At 52.1% G+C, this 22,536-nt stretch overlaps 9 protein-coding genes across 9 annotated transcripts, besides 1 other annotated feature; 4 read left to right on the top strand and 5 right to left on the bottom strand.

The window, feature by feature from the left end:
• Nucleotides 1-441: 441 nt before the first annotated feature.
• CYME_CMQ153C (hypothetical protein, conserved) lies at nt 442-2,010 on the bottom strand (the record flags this gene model as incomplete). The annotated part of the gene is made up of 1 exon (XM_005538036.1): nt 442-2,010. One exon carries the CDS (start codon nt 2,008-2,010, stop codon nt 442-444), a length of 1,569 nt encoding a protein of 522 aa, XP_005538093.1.
• Nucleotides 2,011-2,165: 155 nt separating this feature from the next.
• On the top strand, nt 2,166-3,458 carry CYME_CMQ154C (fumarylacetoacetase; the record flags this gene model as incomplete). Its single annotated transcript, XM_005538037.1, has 1 exon — nt 2,166-3,458. One exon carries the CDS (start codon nt 2,166-2,168, stop codon nt 3,456-3,458), a length of 1,293 nt encoding a protein of 430 aa, XP_005538094.1.
• A 262-nt stretch (nt 3,459-3,720) lies between these two features.
• On the bottom strand, nt 3,721-5,241 carry CYME_CMQ155C (hypothetical protein; the record flags this gene model as incomplete). Its single annotated transcript, XM_005538038.1, has 1 exon — nt 3,721-5,241. One exon carries the CDS (start codon nt 5,239-5,241, stop codon nt 3,721-3,723), a length of 1,521 nt encoding a protein of 506 aa, XP_005538095.1.
• Nucleotides 5,242-6,837: 1,596 nt separating this feature from the next.
• Nucleotides 6,838-9,177, top strand: CYME_CMQ156C (similar to Polycomb-group developmental gene, enhancer of zeste; the record flags this gene model as incomplete). Its single annotated transcript, XM_005538039.1, has 1 exon — nt 6,838-9,177. The coding sequence occupies one exon, from the start codon at nt 6,838-6,840 to the stop codon at nt 9,175-9,177; it is 2,340 nt and encodes a 779-aa protein (XP_005538096.1).
• Nucleotides 9,178-9,858: 681 nt separating this feature from the next.
• Nucleotides 9,859-11,626: a sequence feature (possible transcribed region).
• A 2,284-nt stretch (nt 11,627-13,910) lies between these two features.
• CYME_CMQ158C (unknown deacetylase) lies at nt 13,911-15,020 on the bottom strand (the record flags this gene model as incomplete). The annotated part of the gene is made up of 1 exon (XM_005538040.1): nt 13,911-15,020. One exon carries the CDS (start codon nt 15,018-15,020, stop codon nt 13,911-13,913), a length of 1,110 nt encoding a protein of 369 aa, XP_005538097.1.
• Nucleotides 15,021-15,147: 127 nt separating this feature from the next.
• On the top strand, nt 15,148-16,605 carry CYME_CMQ159C (hypothetical protein, conserved; the record flags this gene model as incomplete). The annotated part of the gene is made up of 1 exon (XM_005538041.1): nt 15,148-16,605. The coding sequence occupies one exon, from the start codon at nt 15,148-15,150 to the stop codon at nt 16,603-16,605; it is 1,458 nt and encodes a 485-aa protein (XP_005538098.1).
• A 181-nt stretch (nt 16,606-16,786) lies between these two features.
• CYME_CMQ160C (cytochrome c reductase subunit 10(XI)) lies at nt 16,787-17,203 on the bottom strand (the record flags this gene model as incomplete). Its single annotated transcript, XM_005538042.1, has 1 exon — nt 16,787-17,203. One exon carries the CDS (start codon nt 17,201-17,203, stop codon nt 16,787-16,789), a length of 417 nt encoding a protein of 138 aa, XP_005538099.1.
• Nucleotides 17,204-18,351: 1,148 nt separating this feature from the next.
• On the top strand, nt 18,352-20,115 carry CYME_CMQ161C (hypothetical protein; the record flags this gene model as incomplete). The annotated part of the gene is made up of 1 exon (XM_005538043.1): nt 18,352-20,115. One exon carries the CDS (start codon nt 18,352-18,354, stop codon nt 20,113-20,115), a length of 1,764 nt encoding a protein of 587 aa, XP_005538100.1.
• Nucleotides 20,116-20,659: 544 nt separating this feature from the next.
• CYME_CMQ162C (hypothetical protein, conserved) lies at nt 20,660-22,393 on the bottom strand (the record flags this gene model as incomplete). The annotated part of the gene is made up of 1 exon (XM_005538044.1): nt 20,660-22,393. The coding sequence occupies one exon, from the start codon at nt 22,391-22,393 to the stop codon at nt 20,660-20,662; it is 1,734 nt and encodes a 577-aa protein (XP_005538101.1).
• Nucleotides 22,394-22,536: the final 143 nt, after the last annotated feature.

Genomic DNA, 22,536 nt, shown 5'->3' on the forward strand with positions numbered 1-22,536 from the left:
AACGCGCATTCCGGATCCAGACCACTGGAAATATAGCAAAAGGGACTGAGTTCAAGCTCTTCCACCACAAGACCGGCGGTTCACTCGAGCATAATCAAGCTAGATATGCTATTCGACAGAGAGCTCCATCATTTTTAGGACTCAGGGAGACCAGCTGGAGGCTGCCTCTCTCTGGAAAAGCACCAGCACGCAGGACTGGTTCAAAAGCTACCCATGTCAAAATTCGCGTTATGAAACTGAGCTGAAAATCAGCTCATCTGAACGAAGGTTTCCACGCTCAATTGGCCCATTCAGCAAGCCGCTCTGAGCAACCAGCTAACATTAAAGTCAAAAGTTGTACCATTTTCGTTGTAAACGCACACACGCCGCGAAAGCGAGTTCGTCACATGCGCCATTCGAGTGCTCACACACCGCGTCTCCTCCAGAACTGCAGTTGGCCCCTTAGTGCAACTTCTTGTCGAAATCATCCAAAAGCTCCTGGTTTTGCTCGATTAAACTCTTTGCCGTTGTGTACGTTATATCCTCTGCTTGGATCTTCCTCAGATTGGAGCGCAAATAGCGAGCGCTCTCCAGCTTACGAAGTACATTCGGGTCCCGCTTCTGTAAAAGCTGATACCAGGCCTTTCGGGCACGATTTCGCCGCTGAATGCGCTCATTCTCTTTCCGCTGGCGATACCACCTTACAGCAGGAATGATCAGAAAAGCGAGCGCATAGGCCAAGAGCGGAGGGTACAACCACTTCAGAAACGGAAGCGGTACTGCTCTCAGCTGAGCCATATACTCCCCAAGCGTCACTGCACCGAGCAGATTTAGAACTCCAAGACCTGCTGCCCCCAGAATCTGGCCAGATGAGGCCTTGGAAAACACATATTCCTGCTCCTCGATGTAGCCCTTGTCGTAGTGGCTCTGCTCACTTGACGCTGAACCGGACGTGGAGCCACTTCCCGATACGGTATTCAGCAAATCAGGAAAAACGTACACAATATCGCCGTCGTCGGTTACTTCGGGTCTACCGCCGAACCTCTCAAGCACTGGCAGCATGAAAGATTCGTCAACATAAACAGCGCCTCGCGACTCGGGCGGTTCAGGGACATCGAGCAACGGTGCGATTTGCTCTGCGGTGACGGCACCGCCCAGCCGACGAATCGTTTCTCCGATCCTCCTCCAGCGGTAGGTTTCCAGATCGGCGTTCGGGTTCCCGTCGCCGAACAGGAAAGAGAAGATGCTTTCGAGAAATGACATGCCCCCTTCGCGCCTGCGTCCCGAATATCCATGATTTGCGTAGAAGATAAGGTCAAATGGACTGGGGCCCATCCAGACGTAGAGACTACCCCCACCGTAGCTGCGATTATAGCTCGAGCGGCGGTCATCCTCGCGACTTTGGACAGAGCTCGATATCGCAACAATACTGGTGTAGATAATGAAGATGGACGCAATGAGTAAAATGCCAAACGATATGCGCACGAGATAGTTCAGGAACGGTGAGATCTTTTCCCAACGATTGCGCAGCGCAAAAATGATACTCTCTTGAAGAAGCACACGGCGAACGTTGGACGGAAATGCGTATACGAGCTCGCCATCACGCGATACTTCTAGGTGCCCACCAGCGACGTTTGCAAGCGCGACAAGGCAGCGCTGTGCGGTCGGGAGGCCTAACCCAGTGCGAGCCGCCACGTCTGCGACGGTGACCCTGCCTCCTAGCGACTCCACAGCTCCGAGAACACGATCATCAACGGCGTTCAGACCGAAGCTTTTTGATTCTTCACTCTGTTCATAGACACAGCGCAAGGCATGAGCAGAAGCTGCTGCTCCTGCTGCCACCGGAAACGACACACTGCGCCGCTCCGGTCGTCGTACTCTGTTCAAGACGAGCTCCCCGGGTGCGCACAGCCTGCGTAAACCCCGTGCCACCGAAGCGGATTCTGTACACCGCCCCAGAACTGTTACGCATCTCGTGCACGTACGAACGGTAGTGCGATCGTGTCCACCGGGTACCAAACAAAGCCACATGGGCAGTTTACCCCTGGTGCTCACAGAAACCAGCTCGAAGTCGTCCAGGTACAACGATGTGAAGTGGCCGGATGTGGGCGTTGCCCCTGGTCGACCGGCCATGATCTGAAGCATCGCGCAAACGTCGCTGCCGCAACTAGCATCAAACATGCGTTATGAATGAGGCAACTGCTATCGTGCCGATACAGGAGAACTCGGACTTTACACTTTATAACCTTCCGTTCGGTGTTTTTCGAAAGAAAGGGGAAGCTTCACGTGAAGCGCGAGTTGCTGTCGCCGTCGGACGAAATGTGCTCGATCTATGTGCGCTTGCTGAGACGGACCTCTTCGAGGCTTGCAGTCCGGACACGCCGTTACGTGGCGCTGCGGCAGACGTTTTCGGACAGGAATCGTTGAATCGATTTATAAAACTTGGAGAGCAATGTTGTTCGGAGACCAGACGTCTCGTTCAGCGCGCACTCTCAAGGGACAGCGGTCTCTGTCCGCAGCTGGAGCGAGCGTTGGAGAACTCGCGCGCAGACGCTTTTCTCACCGCTCAAGACGTAGTAGACGTGCTACTGCCTGTAGAGATTGGTGATTACACGGATTTTTACGCGTCGAAAGAGCATGCATCCCACCTAGGCCAGATGATGCGCGGTCCTGGACATGAACTGACCCCGAATTATGTGCACTTACCGATTGGGTATCATGGACGAGCCTCTTCTGTAGTGGTTTCAGGAACGCCGATCACTCGGCCTTGTGGGCAAATCAAACCTGAGGGGTCGGATTGTCCTGTGTTTAAGCCAACGGAACGCCTCGACTTCGAACTAGAGCTTGGCGCTATCATCGGAAGGGATAGCATATTGGGCGAACGAATTCCCGTAGAGCATAGTCGACAGTACATCTTTGGATACGTGCTCGTTAATGATTGGAGTGCTCGCGATATTCAACGCTGGGAGTATCAGCCTCTTGGCCCGTTCAACTCGAAGAATTTTGCAACGACGATTTCACCCTGGGTCGTGACACGCGAGGCTCTGGAGCCATACCGCGTAGCGGCACCGCATCAGGATCCTCCTGTTTTGCAGTATCTGAATGAAGATGCGGGCCGAACGAACCTGGATCTGAATCTTAGCGTGATGCTGAATGGTATCACCATTAGCCAGTGCAATTTTCGGGGCATGTACTGGACCTTCGAACAAATGGTCGCGCACCACACCTCCACTGGCTGCAACTTGCGCTGCGGAGATCTCCTGGCGAGCGGCACAGTTTCTGGTGCAGAACCGAACACCTACGGCTCAATGATAGAACTGACCTGGGGTGGCAGACATCCGCTGAAACTGCCAAACGGAAAACAACGCACGTTCCTCGAAGACGGCGATGAAGTTGAGCTGCATGGGTATGCGGGAGCGGGCTCCCGCCGCGTCGGATTCGGACGCTGTCACGGATGCATCCTACCTGCCGTCGTGTGAAACCCTGCAGCATGATGTCAAGACTGAGGATACGGAGTAGCAGCTCGGCGCAGGCCAGGTATGCTGCTAGGCAGTGCGGCTATGGTGATGCACTCGAGTCTGACGAGATCTAGTTTGCATTTCAGCTGCGGAAGCCGTATGGTGCTCGAAAATGGTACTCAGGCGCTCTGGACTAGGCGGACTCGTAGCGGCCGATCTGGAGCTCTTTCGGGAATAAAGGGTCTTCGTTTCTAGCTCGCACGTCAGTTTCAGGTGGTCGTTGTCACACACTAAGCAGCGATAAGTATCCTCTCGTATCTGTGAGGGCGATCATGCTGAGTGCAAGGTGAAGATCTCCTTTGGCAAGCGTGGGGGAGCCCGGTATAAATGCATCCGGAGACGGCTCCGACTGGTGTTCACATCGGAAAGGATGCATGTGCCAGTCAGGGGCGAGTGTTGCCGTCTTCTCATCATAGCTCCACATAACCGCAGTCGGACTTCCAAAAGAGATGAATTGATGAGGTCCAACCGAACGAATATCGCCTACGGAAGCGAATGGGCTCTCTCTATAACGTCCAATTTCCCGGAACGTTCGGAAATCCAGTATGGACAAGAGACCGTCCGCATAGCCGAGCAAAACAACTGGTGCGTCACCTGCTTCATGATCATGAGCAAAGAGGCCGTCCCGTTTCGTCTCTAGTACGCAGATTGCCGCCTGCCAAGTTGGCATGCGCATGTCAACCAGGTAGAGCGCACCGTCATCGGTTGTTACCGTGCATGTCTCCTTGGATGAGCTATTCGTACACGTCGGGCGGACACTGCTCGTTGGGCGACCAATAGATACGCGACCGATCTCGGCACCATTAGAGACGGTGTCTGCGCTTGCCAGTGGCGCGCCAGATGCTTCGGCAAACAGCCTCTCAATCGAGGTCAGGAGTACTTGACCATCATGACTGATTGTGAACATGCAGTCATTTCCGTCTGTAAGAACTATTTCACGGATGGCATCCCTGTGCAAGCGTGTCGTCCGCGGCGGCATATCTGGACCGAGCCCGAGGCTTTCCGCAGTCGTGTGCAGGGCAGCTACGTGCCCTGTGGAAAGCCCCAGCAGCACGGTATTCCTTCGTGCGTAGACCAAATCCTGCACGGGGTTGTTGAGGGCGCAGGCCCACCACTGGTATGTCTCATTGGCGCCTTGTCCGCAGGAACCCTGCTGGCCGCCGCCAGATGCGGCATCCATCGGGAGGGATTGTGAGCTCGGATCAGGCTGTAAACTCACATGAATGAGGCGATTGCCTTGGCTGTTCGACGAATCTGGTTCCGTGATCCCGAATACAACTGCATCCGCATCTGGTGACAGCGCCGGACGCGATAGTGCAGAACACCTGAACGGATCGAGATTGCCTGTTCGCTGCCCAATGCGTGCAGCATGGATAACCAAACGGGGCGCCCGGCTTGGGGATATGGCGCAGAGATCACAGAGGCCATCCGGATGATCCATGCGAAGCTCAATGTGTTCCTGGAAAGTCGATGAATGCAGGACGCCGCTGCAACTTGATGATTGCGCACAATGGGCATCATTGTCAGTGGTGCAGATCCCAATCTCAGGCATCGTTTCAAGCAAAGAAGCGCAGAAGATCTGGTCTAGACTTGGGTCGTTGTCAAAACGGTATCGTGAACGCACCCCAAACGAAGCGTGCTCAACTGCCGCTCTAGTTTGCGAGAGATCAGTGCATCTACTGTTGTTGCCTGCGGCATAAAGTGCGCCCGTGTGATTCTCAGAGTGTTTGTGACTTTGCTCCATAACACAACCTGTTGTGCTCGCTGTCTATTCTCGTTCTCCAGTCGAACTGAATGAAAGCTAAAAGGCATCGCGGATGACAGTCGGACAGGAAACGCTCGACAATGAACCCTACCGGCTGACCGCAGCGATGCGAAGCGGCGCATCAGCGTACAGGCGCGATCGATCCCCTGAGCGCCGCGCGCGGCAGCGAAGGGTTCATGCGCCGCTGCTCGCCGCGATGCTCGCATCCGATCCGTTCAGAACTGTGGATAGAAAGCATGATCTAGTTTGTGAATATATGTCTATTAATTGCATATTATGTACTGATTCTGGTTGATAAGTGGTTTTTTCGATGACAAAAAAATTCGTTTCCATTGGCTATGGATCCCTGGTTGCGCGATGGATAATGGTATTTGAAAAAGCGTCGATGATGAAGCACCTATGCTCAAGTTCCATTACCCACACTTCCTCTCGGATATACTGGTCGTTTTTTACATGCTACCATGTGCTGAATGCCTGCCGTGAAAACCCTCCGTGGTGCTTACACCCCTGGAGCAGAGCCATCACGGAGACAGAACGGCGTTGCCATCCGACTAAAGGGCGTCGTCTGGAATTGTCGTTCACCCGACATATGGTCGGGATTCGGGATCATTCTGTGAGCCTGCATGCTGTGCAGACAGACGTACTGCCCGAGGCAGCGCGAAGCGATATATAAATAGCTCACTGCGACCAGGGCGATGTCCTCAGTCGGATGGCGCAGCTGTTCTGTCTCCGTGATGCTTCTGCTTTAGCGGTATGAGCGCTACGGCAGGTGCTCACGGCAGGTACTCGGCGCAAGATAGCATGTACAAAACGGACAGTATATCCGAGAGGAAGTATGGGTAATGGAACTTAAAGGTAGGTGCTTCATCATGGACGCTTTCCCCAAGGGCATTATACATATGCCGAATTCTGGGAAGCATGTTCAATGTAAAAGTTTTGTCATCGAAAAATCAATCGGCGGCATATTCTAGCAAAACTGATTATCATGCACGCACACTTTTCATGGTCAAAATAGGCTCGCAGAGACTCGTTGGGGAATAAGAAGAGGACTCTCGATGAGTTCGTGGGACCAACGGGCCATCGTTTCGGTATCTTTCTCGCCGGCAATGATGAGCTTACTATATCAACAGGTTGAAAAATCTCAGCGCAACGCGCTTCGTTTGCCGGTATTCGAATCGGCCACGCAACCGCCGTCCTTAACTTTGCGTCCAAATTTCTAATCTTTTTCAGGTATCGCTATTCTGTTGAAATTTAGTTTCAGCGAACCTCTGCACTGTGAAGTCATCGGTGGTCGTGCAGGAAGCCCGGTGTATATAGGCTTGAATGTGAGGAAAGAGGTCGTTCTGGGATCAGCACCCAACGTGCACGAACTATTCCGTGCGAGGCGCTTTTTGCTGCCGACGAGTGTTGTCGCACTCTTGCAGTGTAGCTGACAGACGGCTTTCGTGCCTAATTTTTTGAAACTTACTAAAGTGAGTCATCATCGACTTCAGAAAGCCTTAGTTTTCAGGAAAATCAGTGAGCATAGGCCGAAGAAGACGCGCTCCAGGGCGAAAAGCGCCCCACAAAATTGATATGGTGCGCCGCAAAGACTGGAAACAGCGCAAACAAAGCAGCATACCTTCTCTTTACCGGGATGTCTTCGAGAGGGCCGAAAGGGAGTTTGCGAATGAGCAGCGAGAATATGTGTTAGCGTTGGTCGCCGAAAACCGAGCACGGTTACAACGCGAGAGATCTGGGACGCCACTGCCTGTGGCCTCCGCAGAGAACGAAATCCTTCGACGCAGAATCGACCAGTCACCAACCAGTCGCGACGATAATGGAAAGCTACGACTCCAGAGATGCCGGAAAATTGTTTTTCCGCATGTCGACCCTCTTCCGGACTCAACAGCGTATATTCCAATTAGAAGAAATTTCGCGGCATCGGACATTGTCACGAGCAACCTTTTCTTGCCCTATCTCGGGGACACAAAGAGGAATATCGAGTCTGCATACCAAATTATTTCTGCGGTAGATGAAATTCGTCGACTGCAAGAAAACCAGCACGACGGGAGTGGTGATGAGATAGACACCGGGTCGCTGGCTGCCTGGAGACGAGGATTTTCCCATGGAATACCAGTGCCGCAAAACTTGGGGCCAGTGTTAGAGTGCGGCTCGCTGTCCATAATGGAAGAGCGAGATTCTGTTGCGTTGTGGACCTGGATGCAGTCGCAGAAAATGGCGCTCTACTTGCTTCGAAAGACTGCGAGCCAATTCGGTGAAGTCCAGGAAGCGCTGCAGTATTTAAGCACATACACTTCAACTAGCCTCACGGATCTGAAGTCAGTGCTTGCCGAGCAAGAGATTCAGAACAGAGAACAAGTTGCACCAGTCCATGGTCGGTCGCCAAATCAACATTGTTCAAATGTATGTCTTGCCGAAGACAGCACGGATTCCCTGCTGGGTATCTGCGAGTCCGACACGATGCGCAGCTTGTTTTGTAGGCGATGCTATATGTACGACTGTGCAATGCACGGCTCACATCACCCACTGCCAAGAGTGAGAAGACCACGTTTAGGATTGTTCGAATTCCCAAGTGCAGAGGTCACATTTTGTAGTGGTCGCTGCTTTCGACGACTCTGGCCGAACGGTATCGGTAGTATCGAAGGTGAGCTGCGCTCAGATGCCACCCGAAGATCGGAGACACCAGAAAAAGCGGATCGTATCGATTTTGATCTCAATCAAGTGGTGTGTGCCGCATACGAGTTGCCCTTGCTCCAGACGGGTCAGGAAATATTTGATAATGATTTTTGTCGTATCCGGCAAGTTTGCCTTCCATGGCGATCATGCGTGGAATGTGCGATGCTCGCGATGAAATATTATCGTGAGGGCGGCATGCAGAAAAAGCCCTCTGGACAAGTGAAAAGCAACGACATGGTGCAGACTAACCATGAAGACGCTGCCTCTCACCAGACGATGAGTGCCGCTTCCGAACTGAGACCTAATGCAGTTCGGCACGTTACCAGTACTGCAGCGCCCGACCACAGGAATGACGCCAGCTCCAGTGGCCTTGTCAGCGATGTTAGCCACTTCGCACTCGCAAACGGAAGTGTCGACCGCCTCCACGGACAGCAGAGACGCTCCTGTGATATTCGGCTGTGCAGGGCTTCGCGTCCTATGAACCAATTATCTGCAGGACGCTCGTTCGTGTATCGCCCATGCGATCACGAGGGCGCTTGCTCGAAGGAAACCTGTGAGTGTGTCATCAAGGGGCGGTTCTGTGAAAAATACTGTTGCTGTGCATCGGTTGTGATGGGTGAATCGTGTCCCAGGGCCTTTAAAGGCTGCAAATGTCGAACGAAATGTAACAACAAGAAATGTCCCTGCTTTGCGGCGGACCGCGAATGCGACCCGGACTCTTGCACCGGCTGTGGTGCTCGCGACCCGGAGGATAAGCACAGGACTTGTGAAAACATGAACTTACAGCTGGGCATCCAGAAACGACTTTTACTCGGTCGCTCAGATGTCCACGGATGGGGTATCTTTGCCAGTGCGGTCATTCCCAAAGGTGCCTTTATTGGAGAGTACTGTGGCGAAATTGTGAGCCAGCTCGAGGCGGAATGGCGAGGCCGGATTCATGATCATACAACTGGCGTATCATACCTTTTCGATCTCAACGACGAGCAATGCATCGATGCCCATCGGGCCGGCAAGCGCACAAAGTTTATCAATCATAGCCGGATTCCGCCTCGAAAGAATTGCGTGGTGCGTTATCGGATTGTGAACGGGGATATTCGAGTTGCGCTCTATGCAGATCGTCAGATCGAAGCAGGCGAGGAGCTATTCTTCGATTACGGCTATGAATCGGGTACGAACGCGCCATTGTGGGCGCGCGCTGAGGGCGGAAGCTCTAGCACGCTAGCGAAAGCCTCTTAGCAAGATCCGTGAAGAGAGACGCTACATTCCGGTATGGTTGGAGAGATACAATAGGATTTTGCTGGGAGCCGAGATGCCTGCAAAGGCGCCGCAAAGCTGCTCTGCGTCCATGTGAGAACTGCAACTGCAACGCATTCACCGTTGTAGCGAGCGCCCTGCGGAAGGCTCGACCCCCGACTGGGTCACTATACAAGTCTCAGATAAAAATGGAGCATTGAACTGCTAGCACTGTTGCTAGCGTTCAATTTTTAGCCCAATCATTTCTTAGATGCGCATCCTCCGCACTCAAACTAAAATAATAAAAGTTTACAGGTTCACTCGTGGTTTTTTTAGATTCTCGTTCGTTTTTCCGTGGTAGCTTGTTCGACTCTTTGTTGCTGGAATGCGTTTCTTTGTCGAAATCATAATGATTCACGACGCCATTGAACAAGGGTTCGTAAAGTACCCGATTATATTATCCAGTTGATACGTCCAAGATTCCATTTTTCTCCTTTCTTTGCGTCTAGTACGATGAAACAGCGCATTCTTCAAGTGTTTGACCTTTCTGCTTCAAGACAGCTGGAGCGCGTAGCAACTTGCACCGCTGGATTGACGACGACGAAGAAAATTCGACATCGTCCCTTGAATAGCGTTTCGTAAACGCACGCCAAACGCTCACTGAACCAATCACAGCAAGTAATCGATGCGGTTCGAAAAGCAAGTCCTTCCCTCTTGATCGCCATCGACGAAACGGGATTCCGCCGCAATTATAAGCTATCTCTCACGGGACACGCTCCCAGAGGCACCCATCTCATTTTCCGCGCGGAAAAGGTTCTTGGACTAGAACTAGAGTCGTCGCTGCGATCGCTTCCACTCGGGATTCCGTCACCGCTTTGAGCCTGGGGGCGTACACGGATCGAGATCTCTCGAGCGCTTTCACAACCTGGAGCTTCCTTCTGGTACTTGTTTCAGCATGGTCAACATAGCGTTCCGTGAATCCTCTATCGAATAGAACAGCGAGCACTCGGGCGCGCAGCAGACATAGTACTCGCCAAGTAGTCACCCAGCTCAAGCACGTCATCGTAGAGTTCGCCGTCGGACCCGGAAACGGAGGAGCGAACGGACAGGACCCTTTTCTGGCTGTCAAATTGGCATGTGCCGAACGATGAAGAAAGGGTTCATGATCTGCAGGGCGACCCTTTGAGGAACAGTTTTCGGGTATATCGGGGAACACTTGACCACAATCAGATGTCATCGCCGCGATGAGCGCACCGCGACTTTACGCGAGGAAGACGCAAATGGCAAGCAAAGCGTAGATCGCCTCTCCCGTTCGAGCATTAAATGCGTGAGCAGCAGCCGGAAGCAGTGAAATGGTGGCTTTGACACTGCCATGAACATCCTTCTACTTCTGAAAACGGAGCTAGAGGGACAAGAGAATTCTGCGTTGCTACAGGCGCATATGAGAGAGACAAGGGAAGTAGTCAAACATCATGCCCACCAAGACTGGTATTGACGAAAGTGAGAAGCGACCCAAAGCCTAGTCTTTTCTCCCGAGTTAGAGGGTCGGTCCTCGTTTGTTCAGAAGTGAGTGTAGATCTGCCTCCACGTTGGGGGCCTATTAATGAAATGATTCATAATCCGCGTCCTCCTGCTGGCAAACCTGCTCTTTCTACTTATGGTCTATCACCTCAATTTAGTTCCAATCTCAGGTGAGCGTCATCGAATGCTTTTTCGCAGTTTTCAGCAGGAGCATTGGAGTGCATTCATTTTGAAGGAATGAATAATCCAAGGTGAAGCCATGGATATGCAGGACAGAGATCCTGTTGTCCCAGTGTTGCCGTATACGACCAATAAAACGAAAAATCTATTTCACGCGAACCATCGAGCGAAAAGAGCATAGAACGAACAAGAAATAGAACTGGGGAGATGGGCGATAAAAGGTGTTTGCTGGACTGGACGATGCCGAGACTGAACTTGCACTGAATACACGAGTTCGATGAGTCCCTGCATTGATGAGTTCAACCTGGTTCAATCAATACAAGAGGTTCACGCAGCGTGACTGCAACGCTGCTAGCAGTATCAGACGATATTCGATGCTCAAGACGGGACGCGAGGAGCTGACACGATCCACACTTGTTGGACAGCCTCTCAGGATTGAAGTCTATGGCGAGATGCTGCAATTGATAGCATACGGCAAGTCGATATGGGCTGAGATGCATCTCTCGGGTGGATGCTCATTGACCCTCTATGGTCGCGGAACGTTTGCGATGCATTGTGCATCCTGGGGATCGCTTGGCGTCTCGCTCGAGGAAACTTCGCCTAGCCTCCTTCGCATTGATGCAACTCGTCAGGCAACTATTTCCAGTCTCGAACGCGGGGTTGCGAGCGGTCCACATTCCCCTGAAATTTTTTTTACCAAACCTTCGTGAGACACGACAACTAATTTTGGGATAAAGTATGGGATCCGGCTTGATCCTCGGATCAGAGAATATGATACATACGCTACTCTGAATCCCTCGGCACGACGCCGTACCACGTCGCTAATCAAAGCATGTACTTCGCTGGTGCGAACAGTATCAGACCGACCTAAAACAGCAATATTGCGTGCTCGTCAACGCCGAGCGTTACTTCAACCGCACCTTTTGGGTGCTGTAGCCCTACTTTACTGGCTCGGAAAATTGGAGACTGATGAAACGGAATCTTGGGATGGCGATGGAAGCAACTGACTAGCTCGTGGTGGAAGACATCGAAGTAGCAGAGAGTTCGGAACAGATGTCGCAACGATACTTAGCGTCCCGTCAAATCGTCGATGTTTGTCGTGATGATCTCGGCCACGGAACGACGAACCTCTTACTCAAAGGATGGTGAAAAGGTGATGCACCCTTCATTGCATCTTGCGCTGCCATTCGTTCACGAATGGAGTTATCCAGAGCCAAGCTTACCCTCCCTTCGAATCAGAGCACACCAGCCGCAACACGCGTCTCTTTGGTGTGGTTCTCGTACGGTACATCAAGACCCAGAAAATAACTCAAGATATTTGCATAGTGTACTGAATAGCCTCCTTCGCGAGCTATAGCTCGAATTTGCGAGCAAGTATCAAGCATTCGAAAAAGTTCGCCAAGGCTATTGGGAAAGCTTGTCCAAGCATTCTGTTTCACAGAAAGGAATTAGATAGAGGATGAACGGGTGATGGAGACCAACGGAATACACATCTGAAAGAACCATGTGAAACTTTAGCCTAACTCGATCGCGGAGACTCATTTCCGACCGTAAAAGGTAGATGAAGCGCAAGAATTCGCGGTAAGTGGGAAACCCTGCTTACATTAAAAACGTGGTAGTCTCCATATCTCTCAATCGCCGGGAACGGAGCCAAAGACCTGAACGGAAATCGGATGAAGCTGCTCATGTCTTGTAGGGCTCGGTATTATCGGGAGCCGGGCGTGATGTCCAACAGATGGCGTTCGAACAAATGGAGCACCAGCATAGTCGGAACCCGTCACGACGCTGCAAGCATCATATCAAGCTGAGTTGGATACATTTTGAGCCTCGCTCAGAGGGCATTTTAGCTCCCAGATAGCTTATGAGCGGAATTTTTGGCGGGCATACATGAAAACGTGCTGGGGCCGCCAACAGATTCGGTTGTTCACAGGCCATAGGCTTGCATGAGCCAAAATTTTCAATCACTTTCAAAATGAAATGAGCGACAAATCGGGACGTTTGGTTGAAGCCTACGGCGCTGGACGTGATGAGGCGCACATGCGCTGCGCTTGTACTCCTTCGGCGAGAGCATGTAAAAATTGTGGGAATTTGATTCTGCATCGGTCCAATTGCCGTATTCAGGACGTCATACTCGAATCACGAGCACAGGTGTACGGTTGAACTGGAACAGAGGGAGAGAGTGAAGCAAAGCCGGATGCATGAGATGGTGTCCAATAAACTGACCCAAGCTCAAGTGGCGAGGCATTTGACGGTGAGACGCTTGTGTCTTGTGATTCCACCAGCAGCAAATGCGCAAAATAAGTTGCTGCTCTGAGCCTTCAGCGTCTTGATCAACTTCCGCATTTGTCTCGTGCTTCTGAAGCGTCCAGTGGCTTTCTGTCGAGTAAACTTTTAGGGGAATGGAATAGAACTCAGCGTTGACATTCTGCAGAAATGCTGTAGGCTTCCAACGAAAAAATAGGTAACCAGAAGAGTGGAGACAGGATTATTGGGACGTGCATGGCGCTGTTGTGCTAGGGTCAGCAATTAGGAGAGGTGGGTGCTCCTTCTAGATGCACTGGGACGGCTTTCCTCGGTAACTGGTGAACGATTATCATTTTACATGGCATTCATTACTGAGTATACTCAGTGTTGAAAATGAACCGGATTTCTACGTCCTCAGTTCAGAGAGTGAATCCAAAATCAGCCTTGCTCCCTAAGTGTTGTTATTCTTCAACGTCTTGATGCCGCCCCCGTAGCCACATACGACGTGCAGGACAATCCCATCGAGTACTGGAAGCTGGCACCGGATCGCAGCAGCGCACGAAGCGATACACCAAGCAAGGAGACCTGCACCAGTAAATGCGGCTGGCGAGGTAATCAGGACAAGCTCGCCATAATGTGTATGAATGTCTTTCACAAAAGATACCTGCATAGGTGCCGAGCAAGGAAGCTGCCAACGCTTCTACTCTGTCGCTGCCTTCACGCTGTACATATAGAAGTCAATCGCCGGCATCCAGCGGCTTTCACGAGTAGAGCCCTGTCACGGATTCAGCTCATAAACGCGAAATATTGCTATCGATGCTTGATATTCTCTTATTTGCCTTACGGTATCGGGCAAGCGCAAAGTGCGCATCCAGGTAAACATCCGCGTGTGCGTCAACGGACTTGGTAATCGGGTCTGCGTAGCCACCACCCATACAAATGACGATTCCTGCCTCAGATTCCTGAAGAATATAGTCGAGCACGATTTGATTTCGAAGTCGCAACCCGGCCCTCGTGAGCGCAAGGCGACCGAGCTTATCTTCAGCGAGTGCGTCGACACCTGCCTGGTAAAAGACGAGATCTGGATCATGCTTCGCCATGATACGTGGCAACCAGACTTCTAGGATCTGTAGATAATCGGTATCATCGGTATTGTCCTCAAACTCAATATCCAAGTCGCTCTTTTGCTTTCTGAAAGGATAGTTGCCGTGCCCGTGAAATGAACAGGTAAACACGCGACTATCTCCTTGGAATATCGCAGCCACACCGTTCCCCTGGTGCACATCGAGATCGAGAACGAGTATTCTTCTAACCTGTGCATAATCGCGGAGCGCTACTCGAGCTGCAATTGCGATGTCATTGAAGACGCAAAAGCCCTCTCCATGGTCCGGAAACGCGTGATGCGTTCCGCCAGCAATCTGAGCTGCACACCTGCTGCGACCCTCGACAACATCACGCATGCAGGCTACGGTGCCACCGACGGATGCCAGGGTCCTTTGCACAAGGGCTGTGCTCCACGGGAATCCGATACGTCGAACCTCTATATCGGAGAGTTTGCCCTTAATAAACCGGTCAACATAGTCCTTAGAGTGAACGAGCAGAATATCGTCTAACTCGGCGAGTGGAGATACCAGAAAAGGTACTCCTTTGAAAGAGCTGTCCGCTTCGAGCTTCCTCCTGACTAATTCATACTTTGCCATAGGGAAGCGATGCCCGGCCGGCAGCTCTACCGCATATACGTCCGCAAAGTATACTCGCAGCGCTCCGGCGCTCCCTATCTCTGCCGCGTGAGCGCAGCGCGAGCTTCGGTGTCTGGGCCAGGTGGTGATTTTTGGGCGGAATGCGAGTTTTCTGTAGAAAGGATTAATCCAGCTACTTAACCGCGAAGCCTGCAAATACATAGCGTTCTGTGAAACTGGACAAGAAGACAGCGTGCAGGACGAGAGCTGTGTTCGCAGCACTGGAACGCAGCGGCACACCACGCACCGGGTGCAGGCGTGCCTCGGCAATAGAGGACTTTTCAGGTCTATGGCGGTTCCCGCCAGTTCTGAGGCCTTGCAGTGCTTTGACTTGACAACTTCCGGTTTGCCAGTGTTGTGGGGTTCAGAGAAACTTCAGGTCGTTGCGGAGAGAGTAACCGTCGACCTGAGTTCGACTGCAAGTGCGAGCGACTCTCGTCTAGAGGGCACCACCGTGTACGTCACTTCGCAGCGACTGCTCTTGAAACCGCAGCATCAACAGCAGCTATTTGGTACGGATCTCTCAGATGTAACCTTCATAAAAGCAAGCAAGTCGGGTAGTTTTCTGCTCTGTGGAGCCTGTGGGAGAACGAGTTCCGCGCTTGTTCGGGTTGGAAAGGGAACACTGCTACGCTTTCACTGGGCAGCAGACCCCAGCAGCGTGGCGAGCTTTCTCAACAACCTGCGTAGCGCTGTCGAGCTGCATAAGAACGCGAAACTTAGACAACAAGGCACTTTGCGTTGCAAAGATATTGCTGGAAATGACTTCGAAGCTCGCCCTGCAGGTGTAGCCGGCGTTCGGGCAGCGGAACAGCGCCTAAGAGACGAGCGTAAGCAGCTTCTCAACAGGGCGTTTACCGATATGAACCACCTTAGTGTCGATGCCGAGAACTTGCGCGCGATGAGTGAGGCGCTGGTTCGCGAAAGCCAGAGAATGAGACACGAAGCATTGAGTCAGGACCCGGAAGCGCTGCTCTCCGTGATGCTCCGTGACATGATGCGTTTCGCCGAGGATCGTGTTCGTATTGCTGCTGAACCGTCGGAACGCTCGAAGAGTTCAGAGTATTGTTCACACCTGGCGAGGGATCTTTACGATTTTTTGGAGCCGATTGTTGCGAAGAACGGTGGGCTTCTGCATATTTTCGACGCATATGTTCTTTACAACAGCACCCGACCAGTCACAGATATTGTTCCAGCGGATGATCTATGCGATGCCTGTGCACAGTGGCCCATTCTTGGTCTCCGCCTTCGACTTGAAATGATGGAATCTCAGCTCGTCATCCGTACGACAGAAACGGTACCTGTTTCACAAAGATTACTCGAACGAATCAAGGAAGTTGGGTTTATGACCTCACTGCAGGTTGCAGATCAGTTCCATATACCTGTGCAAGTGGCAGCGTGGCAATTAGAGTCCGCAGAACGCGAAGGTTTTCTCTGTCGTGATGAAGAGGAAACCGGCTGCGTGCGGTATTTCCTGAATGAATTCGATGCAATCTATGCCGCGGAAATTGGTCGCGAGACGCCAGCAACCGGTACGGCTGGTAACGAATTGTTGCCTACGCCTCAGACAAGCGCAAATGAGCACATTCTAGAAACCGCTCGTGCTTTTACGCCACCTATTTTTCCAAATACAGCAAACATCAAATCAGATGCCATGAGTGTTGAGACGCTTCGTCGGAGACGAAGCGCTCAACCGGACCAAGACACCCCAAAGAGTCTTTCTGAGTGGGACGCGACTCCCCAATAGCGCAGTGCCACCATGTGCGACATTTCACCGCATTGCACCCTACTGTTTTCGGTTGGAACACGAGTTCCCACGCCGGCTACCCGAAAACTGCGTGCCGAACGAGCCGTCAAGCGTTCGTAGACGACGAGACACTTTTCGGATCTCCAGACTAGAAAGTTCTTATTTTTTTGTAACAGTAAAACTACTTTGGCTGTTTCGTTTCGTCATCAGTTTCGCTGTTCTTGAACGTAGATCGAATCCAATCATAAGGCTCGATGAACCAAAAAGCTGTCAGGCCCACTAGCAGACCCCAACGTGCTGCTGCTCCAACATCTACTGGACGTAGCCGACGGAAAAGCTGCTGCAAAGCTGGTACACCTCGAGGTCTCGCTGCGTTCATATCACAAACACAAGTGTCTATCCCCGGAGCACCTCGAAAACAACTCGTACAGCGGTCAGTCGTCCGGGATGCGCGATGTGCCCTGGCGGCCGCACGCGCTGCGCATTGTCCGTTTCTTTCTCGATGATAAAATTCGGTTGACCATGGATCCCAGATTGCGGGACATATAATGATGATTGAAAACGCGTCCATCTTGATGCATCTTTCTTCGAGTTCCATTGCTTTCACTTTCTTTCGAATATACTGGTCGTTTTTTACTTTCTATCATGTACCGAGTGCCTGACTGCGCCCACAGTAGCGCTTATACCGGTGGAGCTGATGCAGCACGGATACAGAACAGCTGTGTCGTACCACTGAGGGTTTCGGATCGAGGAACGATTCACCTGATACGGAATCAGTGCGGACAATCATTCTGGGAGCCTGAAAAGTGGGCAGAGAAACCTGGTGCCTGCAGCAGCGCGGACCGATATGCTAGGAGATAATTGCAATATTGGCGACGCCCAGACGCAGTATCCTAGTACTTGTCTAAGAATAAAGAGTGTTGCCGACAAGCTGTGCAGGTCTCGCCACAGCACCTGCCACTCGAGGGAGTATGAAGCACTAGCCCGGCAGACCCGTCCGGTTCGCGGGACCTTCCACACAGAAGGTAAAGTTTCGAAGATACGGAAACCTTTCCCCCTTCAACGCTTTCCATGAAGGTCGAAAGAACCTGTTATTGAGTTGCTATTTAGTGGTTAGTTTCTGTTCTTTCGACAGTGGATCGGGATTCGCTTTCATTCTGGGAGCCTGCAGACTGCGCAGACAGACCTACTGCCTGCGACAGCACGGAGCGATACGCAAGGAATCCACTGCGACCCAGACGACGCTTAGACGCAGCATATCAGCTCCTAGTCCCAGAATAAACTGCGTTCCAGACAAGCTGCTCAGGCCGCACTAAGCGCATTCCCTGCAAAGCCATGCCTTCTCTCGGAGTCTAGGATCGTTCACAGGAACCAGTTTATCCCAGCTACGCCATTGTTACCGGCAGCTGGACTATCATGCCCAGCGAACCTCATTGACAAACATTGTACATGTTCACGTCCGGATCTCGTCGACGTCTCGCGTACGCAAAGCGACGATTTCGCGCACGATCCCTGACTGCGTGTGCGTACGTCACCTCGTTACATATGCCGCCGCAGCTGCGCTGTCGCCACGTTAGCTGCAAGCACTTTGTTCTGTTAAGTTTGTGAAGTTTTAGTGCTCCAAGAAACGAGCAAGTTCCTGCCTGCGGAAACGTAACGCTAATCGAAGGGGCAGCGGTTAGGACTGAGGCAGTGTTTTCAGCAGCGCTGCAAAAATCGCAGAAGAACTGCAGCACGCAACGGGAAATGAGTCCAACGATCAGATTGCTCGGAACTGAACCATCTTGTATGCTGTCCAGAACGGTATCCAAGCGCCTTGCGCGTCGAAATGTCAGATACATACTGTTGCTTGTCGTTCTAACCGGTGTCCTGTCAGGTTTTCTCTTCCTGCGTAGCACTTTCTCCACGTACTATGCGGGTGAAAAACTGAGACAGTGTGAAGAACGGCTTGCGAAAGGAGAGGCTCTTCTGCTACAGCGGCGTGTATCAAATATGGACGAAAATACAGAACAGCCTCCTAGAAGGGTTGCGGCTAAACACTTCTTGCGATCTGTGCTTGTTTTCGATGCCGTGGAGCACTTCAGCTCGGTCATCAATACAAATGCTCCAGGACGAGCAACGTTCCTGGGAACTAGTTCCCGAGGACGAGGTAGACCAGGATGGGCATATGAACCACGTCCCTTACTTCTGAACTTGTCCAATGGCGCCTGGTATTTGCCTTTGGACGGGGAACCGCCATCGATTCCGGCAGTATTGTTATGGTTAGACAGATCCAGGAATGAGCGAAGGCTGCTCGTATGGACGAGCACAACCGCGGGGATTGCGTATAACCCTCCTCGTGAGTGCGCGGAAGCTGGATCCACCTGCCAACTGGAACTCATCACATCGAGTACAACCCTTGCGGGTTCCTGTAATGTTGAGAAGCGCAATCTGAGCCTTTTTCTGAGCGCAAATGGAGCAGCAGGCACCTCATGCCTAGCAGAGGTTCGAATGCAGGTTACACTTACAAGCACAAACGCGCAAGAATGGGAACCAGAACCGTCTCTACAGACGCTCGCAATCGTGCGCCCGTTCACGGAGGACCAGATACCTAAGCTCATGCGATCTCTGGATCAATGGAATGATCCATGGCGCTTCCCGTGCGAACGAAGCGGAGACTTTGACCGCCCGGACCTCGTATTCTACGCAAACAATGAACAAGCTCTCGTGTCGGCTCGAGCCGTTTTTCAGCGCAATCATTCATGGTCTTCCTGTTTCCAACGGGTGCGCTGGATTGAAGCCAATGTTGAACCAACCGTCGACGTTCATCCAGATGGCACCTGCTTCCAGTTCTACAGCATCTTCGATGATCCGCGATTCCGGAACTACTATCAGTATTTCTTTCTGATGGAGCCTGACGTCCACCCGATACGGGCTTTTTGGTTGGACTCGATTCAGAGACAAATCAAACTCAGTGCACCTCAGGCCACGTTCTGGATACGCGGCTCCACATCAAAGTGTGCCGGTTGGTACGCAGCGAACGACTTTCATATTAACGGAAATGCCCTATACAACCTCTCATCCCGACAGTTTCGCGATTATCTGATACGTGTGCAACGCGCGTTTCAGCCGCGAGGCCACGTTCGCCACGCTCCGGGCTGCTCTGGCGGCTATGGTGGATTCGATCATTCTATCTTCCATTATGCCGTAGAAATAGCTTCGAAAAATTCGCACAAGTGGAAAATGTATCAAAAGCTGTGTTTCGACGATCGGAAATCACCTGTTTGGAATTTCTGCAAACACAGATTTCTGCCTTGGCGAGTATACACGGAGAGTAACGGAAGTGCGTCCCTCGTACACAGCAGCTGGGGTAATAACGTAGATTTTTGGGACCCAGCAGTTCACGGCATCAAACGGCTTGAAACTAGTATGCTTGAAATGATCCGCCTTTGGGAACAGGATCCTTTTCCACTACATCCTCGTTTTCGTGCTTTTGCGCTGCTACACTGTCGCAAAAGGCAGCTTTTTTAAGCCTTTCCTGACCCTGCACTGCATCTAGACGAGAGCAGCTGTTCCGACGCATGGGCGGATGGAAGTTCATATTTATTTTGTATGTAAGAACCTCAGCAGCGGAAATCGGAATCCATGGAAGCTCTCCGCTGCAGCCCACTGGAAGCATCCGGCACAAGAGACACCGAGGAGCTTTCTGCGGACCCCTGGAACGCAGCTCAGATCCTGGGAATTCCACAATCATCAAATTGAAGCGTTCTGGTAAACCCCTTGCCTTCTTTGAATAAGGAAGAGTAGCCATGCGCCATGGGCGTCCAGTGTCTGCATCATCAAGGGCACTGCCCTTTCGGAGAAGCGGACCCGCGGTGCCGGCGGGGCCCCCGTTCGGTATCCGTAGGGATTCACGGCTCCAGCGCATGCCACGCAGAGCACTGCAACTGGTGGTGCATACCAGTCTAGTTGATCAGCAGAGCGCCACGCGATACATCCTCGAAGCGTACGAGCAATAATCTGGAACCTACGCCCGGTGCCTGCGATGCACTTAGCACTCTACGATGCAGCTAATCTAGCTCGTTTCCCGAGGAGCCTTCGTTAGCACTACGAAAGATCTCGTCGGCAAGCGCATCGAACAGCCTGGAATATAAAAGGCTCTGCAGAGGCCTCTCGCCTGATTCCTGTCGAGAAAAGTTGCAGTCGCCAGCAGCGTCCAGTTTCTGAACATTGCGGGTGGCGCCTTGACGTCGTTCACCAAACCCGCGAAAAAATCACACTCCTCCGCAATGCTTGCAACGAAACGATCATCGTAGACAGGCGCATTCCTATCGTTCATGCCTTCTGGTACGATATTCGTGGATACGAACGGCTTCGGAAGAAGACTTGAAGCATTCATTCGTACAAAACGCAAGGTTGTATTTCCTGGAAGAAAAAACGATGAAGGAAAGTGGTGCCACTCATCGCCCATACACAACGTGCATGCAGATTGTGCACAGTGCATTTTCGCAAGGTGCCTGAACACCTTAAACGGTGCTGCGTAGAAACGCTGCTGACCTATAATTCGAGACCAGCTGGCAACGACACCCAAGACCAGCAAAGCCCTCATCAGAAACCTGCCGATGCGTCTCGTTCCACGCTCAAAGCTGCGCCAAACGACTGTGCATCGAGCGGCGCCCCAGCACACAAGTGGATAGATCGGATAGAGAAATCGCTCCTCCTTGTGCGCTTGTGCCGAGAAAACAGCTAACCAGGAAAGAAAAGCGCCAAACACCAGGGCCTCTACCTTGCAGAGACGCCAGTCTGCTGAGGAAGCGAAACCAGTACGCTTTCCGAGGAGCCGCAATACGTGGAGCAACTGCACTGCGGCGTACCAAACTGCGAAGGCGAAAAGCAGAGGGAAATTCAAGTTACTGTTTTTGATATAGTACGACCAGGGCTCTGTGCCGAAAACCTCAGGTCCTCTGTCCTTGTTCGGGAACACATTGTACAACACGAGACGCATAGGTGCGACGACGATGCGGCCATAGTACGCGCTGTCTACGAGCGTCATGACAGCCAGAGTGCTAGCAGCATAGACTCCTGCTAACACAACGAATCGACCCGGTGGCAGCCGCCTTTCCACTGGTAGCAGAAGCGGAATCCCCAGGAGTCCGACGAACGGCCAGCCGACGAGCACCGCGTTGGCCACGAGCATCATGGAAACAAGTTGCTTGCCGCTAAGCCACGATGCGTACGCAAACATGAACTGAATCATCGTGAAGCTGGAGGGCAGGACCGATGGACTTGCATAGAACATGCCAGCTGACATCGCAGACAGCAAAAGATACCAATTCCCCGTGTTCGATGCCTGGTACAGCTGGTCCATACTGAAAGCAAGCGAGACCTCAGCAACGAAGCAGGAACCGGCGTTCACGATGCGGATTATCTGGAAAGCAGCTGTTTTTTCGGAGCCTAGGCCACGGCCGATCCAACGCCACCAAAGAACTGGAATCTTGAAGAGCAACAAATATAGATAGCTGCGAAGTGCATACTCTGGCGAGTACTCCCAGGTTTGCAATCCGCTTCCGTATAGGAGAAAGTGTAAGGGTTCCCAGTAGTTGAAGACTTCGTCGCAGTCCGTGATGACGGCAAGCTCTGCGGCTCCGATCCTCACAACCAGTAGCATCGCAATCAGTAGCAAGCGAGCACACCGCTGTCTGCTCCGAATACCTGCTTGGTGGGAGCTATCCTTCAGGTGGTGCGTCGTGGCAACGACGTTCCCGATCCCCAGGTTTTCTGGCGCTCGACGCCTAAAAGCACGGCGCATCTGACGAGGGCAAGCAAGCCTTTAGGAGCCTCCTCAGTAGGAGGCTCTCTATCTCGTGACGCAAAGATCAGCGGCGGAAACCCGAAAACAGAATCCGCCTGTTTGATGCGGTACAAGGCATCCGGTATTCTGGCGGTTGCCCG

This window comes from Cyanidioschyzon merolae, chromosome 17 (genome assembly GCF_000091205.1).
Source record: "Cyanidioschyzon merolae strain 10D DNA, chromosome 17, complete genome".
Taxonomy (NCBI): domain Eukaryota; phylum Rhodophyta; class Bangiophyceae; order Cyanidiales; family Cyanidiaceae; genus Cyanidioschyzon; species Cyanidioschyzon merolae.